The 6,260-nt window shown below is 36.5% G+C and overlaps 1 protein-coding gene across 1 annotated transcript; it reads left to right on the top strand.

Annotated features, from left to right (window-relative positions):
• The first annotated feature begins 4,101 nt into the window (after positions 1-4,101).
• LOC113279032 (heme oxygenase 1, chloroplastic-like) lies at positions 4,102-5,591 on the top strand. The gene is made up of 4 exons (XM_026527750.1): positions 4,102-4,691; positions 4,781-5,007; positions 5,107-5,214; positions 5,318-5,591. The coding sequence occupies exons 1-4, from the start codon at positions 4,187-4,189 to the stop codon at positions 5,411-5,413; spliced, it is 936 nt and encodes a 311-aa protein (XP_026383535.1). The 5' UTR covers positions 4,102-4,186; the 3' UTR covers positions 5,414-5,591.
• The last annotated feature ends 669 nt before the right edge of the window (positions 5,592-6,260 follow it).

Raw genomic sequence — 6,260 nt, 5'->3', positions numbered from 1 at the left:
GAGGATGCAAATACAGTTTCACCGGTTGTTAGGAAAAGGATGTGCCTCAACATCTTATCAACATGCAAGTTTCCTTGGGAAACATGACTACAAATGAGGTAATTTTTGATGCGCATCGACAAGATAGAAAAGATCGGATAATTATAAGGAGAAATAATGTTGCATTTTACTAAGGTTCATTTTTTTACCCAACTAGATTTTTCAATGTACGATCCACATCGGGTCATGCGACAAGTCAGTTACGTCCAAGAAGAACTCCATTCCGGTGATGAACCATGCTTTAAAGTATTAAGGGAGGAGTGTAGCACGTCCCAAAAATTTATTGACGTGGTTTATTTCCAATGCCATAAACTTCTCATTGGGACAAAAATAATGATCATGGAATTGATTTGACTCTTCTGGACGAGGTATTCACATTTGATGAAAACTATCATTTCATGGTATCCTAAATTCCGGAGTATGAATCACACAGAGATTCCTCCGATGAAGATTAATAGTTTTAGAAGCTTTTGTGTAAATGTTTTGGGTAAATATCTATGTAAACCCTCACGAGACTATAACTCGTCCATTAGGGTCGCCTAGGGGTTAAAAGGCTTGGTGCACATGTTAAGTGCATTCGTGTTGCTTACGAAAGTGAGTTCGATTCTATGTTTCAATCAATGTATCAGTGTACTAACCAATATTGCATAAATAAAGTAGATAACATTTTTTGAGATTCAGTTTTTTGTTGGGTATAAATAAACATCATCACGATTTCATATTGCACAGCTTGACGACTAATCCAGGATCGTCATTTTCTAAAACTACAATAACGACGACGGAAATTTAGTCGGCAGGGTATGAAATTAATACCTTACCGACTAATCATACATTTATAACACCTTCCTCTGTATGTCGAAACTCATTGGTTGACATTATGATTTATTAACAACTTTCCGGCTAAGGTTGGTCGTTATATTTTAGTATTGTCGAGCATGACGACTTTTCATACTTTCAATTCTGAAAGTATTAAATTCTTCTGAAATCTGGATAATGAAACCATTAAATAGTTGTGTAATCCCCTTTTAAGAAGTGTTTGGCTAGTATGGTTTCATTTTCGTTACAAATAAAATTCTCAATACAATTTTTACTTCTCAGAAATATTCCAGCGAAATCCATAAGTTCAATCTAACAAAAACATGATTTCATAACTTTTAATTCAACTAACTAAACTAACTAAATTAATTAAGCTACATAAGTTTATCAGTACTAATTAAACATGGACAATTTAGCCATTTTTGAAAATATATGGCTAAGGAGATTTGAGTTTTACTTCATAATGACATATTTTGTCTTATTAGTTATACCCCAATTAATCCGGGTATATCCCAATCTCGCCAGTTAAATTTAACCCATAAAATTTTCATTTCATTGCAGATAATAATAGAGGTGATATGTTATATAAATGATGGTATCAATGATATTCATGGAGGAATGACAGTTACATCAACAATAGAGGTGAAGCTGTGCTCAGTAAGTTAAGGATGCTGCAATTGATTCTCCTGCCAAGTCTTTCAGGTTTCCATCAACATGGAAAAACATCACCAATATTTTGTTGGCCTTCGTTAATATACATGTACGTTATTAATTGTACTGAGGATAATAGTCCCACATTGACCAAACCCTTAGCCTAGATCCTCTATATAGTTGAATGGGTCACTCCACTCGTTGCCAATTGGTTTTGAGTTGGATGCCCACATTCTATCATGTTATTATAGATTTCCCGTATGTGTGTAAGCCCAACATCTACCCATACTTTGTCCATGGTGTAACGAACCGTGGAGGGAGATACTCGCATGAAGTAGAGGCTCCAAACTTCATCCTATCGTGACAGGAGCGGCCACCCGTACAAAGGGTCAATGTTGTAGAGGCTTCAAACTCCGACCTACACGTTGAGGGGGCATTTTGAGGATAATAGTCCCAAATTGACCAAACCTTAGCATAGATCTTCCACATAGTTGAATGGGACACTCCACTTATTTCCAATTGGTTTTGAGTTGGATGTCCACATTCTATCAAACTGTGATCTTAAAAGGCTAGCTTTGAGTCACAAGATATTCCACCTGAAACTGGAAAAGTTTTGGGGAGATGGTGAAGCCATGTTTTAGAAGTGGTTGAAGTTAGAAGCTTTTGAGTCACAAGAATGTCCCACCCAAACTGAAAAAATTTCGGGGAGATAATGAAGCGGTGTTTAAGAAGTGGTTGAAAAAGTTCCGGGGAGATGGTGAAGCCATGTTTGAGAAGTGGTTGAAGATGGAAAACTTTGAGTCACAAAAAATGTCTCACCCAAACTGAAAAAGTTCCGGGCAGATAGTGAAGGGCGTTTGAAAAGCGGTTGAAGTTGGGAGATGAGAGCATGAAGTCAACCCTATGACACTTGTTTAAGGTATGCCTTGTGTTTTTGTCGGTTAACGAGATATGCACATCTTGAGAATTGCAAAGATCACGTTTAGTTGTTGGTTACGCTTTGAAGATTTCACTTAGGATTCGTGAATCCCGACTAGACTATCCTTTACCTGATAGTTCTTGAATCTAAATCTTGCTCTTATTGATCATTGAGGTTTTCATAATCTTGTATCAGGAACGAGACAGATAGAATCACAAAGTGTTAGAGCATTGCTAGGTCGAACCCACCAAGTATGTCAAGTTTGATTGTCATATTTTAGTTCCAAAACATGAGTTGCTTGATTATATTACTATGAGTCAACCTTTTTAGGTTAGACTAGGAAGTCTAGAAATGTTGAGAAAACTCGTGTTACTCTGAAGAATCTGAAGACGCATCGACATCAATGAACACATCATCCTCGGTTCGAGGTTAGTAACACAGACTTGACTTGTTTCTATTTCTATCTATGTTTCTTTCAAGTTGTTTATATTGAAAATATAACATGTGTAACACCCCACTTCGTATTCTAGGTCGGCCGCCCTAAAATCCAAAGTCTGGCCTTCTCATGGACCACTTTACACACTCAAACCGTCAAGCCAACAAATAGAGATCAGGTTATTGTATGGAGCACATTCACATTAATTCAATAATAAGAAAAATTATTAAAATGATATTAATATGGGAACAATAAAAACACGGAGAAATCTAAAATGAAAATACGGTTTAACGGTCAAGTTATTCCATAGTCACGGTTTTGCTAAAAATAATATAGTAAGTTGGGTCATAGCCCAACTAAAACAACATGCAGTAGGCTCTTACACCCTTATAATCTTTATGTACAATCTAACAGACCCATAGTAGTTCATAAAAAATTTTAAAAATGAAATTGTTAATAAGGGACAATTTATTTTCCATTTTCATAATAATGACAACAATTTGACACCCCTATTAGAATATCTTCAATGTAAAAATAGTCAAGGTTTTAACATTGCGTGACACCAAAATTTCAACCCCAATATAAAGGTGAAGGTCATAAAAAAAAGGAATAACATGGCTAAGTGAGGGTAAAGAAGAAAATCTAATGATACACATACCGAGCAGAAATCTCATAAAATATTATCGACCTGCACAGACTATTTTGCCGGGCACACGGATTAACAATGGCTACCTTATTAGATAAAACTTTGTACATTGGAGATGAACTAGATGTGAAAAAATAGATCTAGTATTTTTTTTATCTTTTAGCAATGACCCACTAAAAATGGGTCATAACAAAATCTCTTACATAGGATGATGGACCTGCATTGGAGATGCTCTTAGCAACCATGGTCCTTTCTCTTAGAGGCAAGAGGTTGTTAATTATTGTGGGCTAAAATACAGTTCTCGACACGGTTGTTCCACCACGCCATTAACGTGATCTTTGCGGATCCAAAGGAATGTGTACATACAAGTTTCACTAAAAAAATGAATTTCTTAGCCTAAAAGATTAGCCTTATTCATTATTGTGCTCGTCATTGTCAAGTTGTATGGATATCATATATTATTGTGATCATTTGGTCTCTTATATTTATGGGGATGGGGAGCCAAATATAAAATAATATATGATGCATGATTGAGATAGTCTATGATAAATAGTGAAGGTGTATACATTTTCACTGCTCCATCGTTGACTTTCACCTCTCTGCTTTTTTCTTTTTACTTGTAGTTTGCTGTTATTCTTGTTCTCCATTTCTCTTCAAGAATATTGTTATACCTTAATTCATGGCTACTTCCAAAACATTCGTATCTCAATCTCAATTCTTTGCAACCAAAACTCATTTGAGAAAAAACCCGGACAGAATCGATTCCAGTAGTATCACTTGTGTTTTTCATGATCTAACAAAACCCCCTCATGGTTTCCACAAGTTGTCATTTCCGTTGAACTTGAAACCAAGTCATTTTGCTCTCAAGAGCAATTCTAATAGTCATGTGAGAATAGTAAACATGCCGTCAATATGCCGATCTAGAGTTGTCTCCCCCGATGCTATTAAAGATGAGAATCATAATAATGAGAAGCCAATGACTTTTGTAGAGGAACTACGATCCGTTGCAATGAAGTTACACGTCAAAGAGCCGGCGAAAGAAGGAGGTAAGAAGAAAACAATGGCCCAGATATTAATGGGAGCAGAGATGCCTTCATTAGATGGGTATGTCAAGTTTCTAGTTGATAGCAAATTGGTTTATGATACGCTGGAGAATATCATCAGCAACCCAACCTCTTGGCCGTGTAAGTGAATTGTCTTAATTCCATTTTTTTGTACTTTTAATTCGCATCCCGGCTATATAGTTCACATATGTCTAATTTATTACATGCAGGTGCACAACTGCGGAATACGGGGTTAGAAAGATCAGGAGCATTAGCTAATGATTTGGAGTGGTTTAGCCAAGAAATGGGTATGCAAATTCCGTCACCAACTGCTTTCGGCATTTCATATGCGTGCTACCTAGAAGAAATATCAATGAAGAATCCTAAAGCAATCCCTTGCCATTTCTACGATATCTACTTTGGCCATGCCGTCGGTGGCCGGATTCTTGGTAAAAAGGTAATCATTTTGATTCATCAATTATTCAGATTTTGAGGAGTATTTAAATAAGTTTCCCCTTTCAAGTAAACTATCCATATGGTGCACACTAATGATCAGGTAGCTGAGAAGATACTTGAGAACAAAGAACTGGAATTCTACAAGTATAATGGGGAGCTTTCAGAAATGCTACAGAATGTCAGAGAGAAGCTAAACATAGTCGCTGAAGTAAGTAATTTCATTCATCAAGACTTGTAATACTGTAAACAATTTCGACCGGGTTTAATTTAGCGATTAATACTATCTTCCAATTTTATTTCCAATGATACAGGGTTGGTCTAGAGAAGATAAAGATCAATGTCTGGAACAAACTGAAATATCATTCAAGTACTCAGAAGACATCATGAAACTTATAATATTGTCTTGATTGTTATGCATTATGGATTCATGATTGATGCACTTATTTGTATGTTAACGTACGGTAGAATCGATATAACGGTTCCCTAATAATTCATGAACAAACTTGTACTGTATGCCATATTATTTGTACTTGTAATATTTTTTATCAATTAAGTCATCACCTCCATGGCTCGTGGAATGGAAAATAAAGCAAAATAAAACAGCCGCTGTCCGAATTTTTAGGTAGACTTCCCAGCTCCACAATTAGTCAAAAGTTCCATATTCTAAATTGTACCCATGATAGCTTACCATTCCAGGCAATGCGCTTGAATGGAAAATACCTGATGGGCCGTCCTGTTAAACTTGGCTTTGCATGTGAAACCATTTCTGTCAGAGGTCTTGATACCTCTTCTGGACTTGACCAGGTATAGAAAGTTTGAGCGGAACTTGGTATTCTCCTGTATTTTCTTCTGCCAGTTGGTTGGTTCCATACTCAGGTTTAATTTCCCCAACAAACAGATTCGGAGCTCCCTAAAAGAGCATTTCTCAAATTGCGGAAAGATCTTATGGATGCACATCCCAACGGATGATTATACCGGTGCTCCCATGGGGTTAGTATCATTTCTATCCCGTTGTGCTTTACAATCCCTTGAAATATTTTTGGTGGTTAAATGGTTATGCCAGATGAGTTTCATGTGGCTTTTGATGTTTTTTCTTGTTCCACTGTAATGTTTGACGATTTCGTGTTTTTGCAGGAATGCTATCAATGAGTTTGTCGACCCCCAAGCTTTTGCAAAAGCTCTTGCGATGAATGGACATATATAAACTTGGTGATAAACCCTTGACAGTAGAAGATTTTGTGCCAAATTATCTTG

Source organism: Papaver somniferum, chromosome 1 (assembly GCF_003573695.1).
Source record: "Papaver somniferum cultivar HN1 chromosome 1, ASM357369v1, whole genome shotgun sequence".
NCBI classification, from domain to species: Eukaryota; Viridiplantae; Streptophyta; class Magnoliopsida; order Ranunculales; family Papaveraceae; genus Papaver; species Papaver somniferum.
This window is presented reverse-complemented; position numbering and strand designations above follow the sequence as displayed.

Coding starts and splice junctions, on each gene's coding strand:
- LOC113279032 (XM_026527750.1), top strand. CDS start 4,187: ATGGCTACTTCCAAAACATTCGTATCTCAATCTCAATTCTTTGCAACC. Junction 4,692..4,780: donor CAACCCAACCTCTTGGCCGT/GTAAGTGAATTG, acceptor TATTACATGCAG/GTGCACAACTGCGGAATACG. Junction 5,215..5,317: donor AGCTAAACATAGTCGCTGAA/GTAAGTAATTTC, acceptor CCAATGATACAG/GGTTGGTCTAGAGAAGATAA.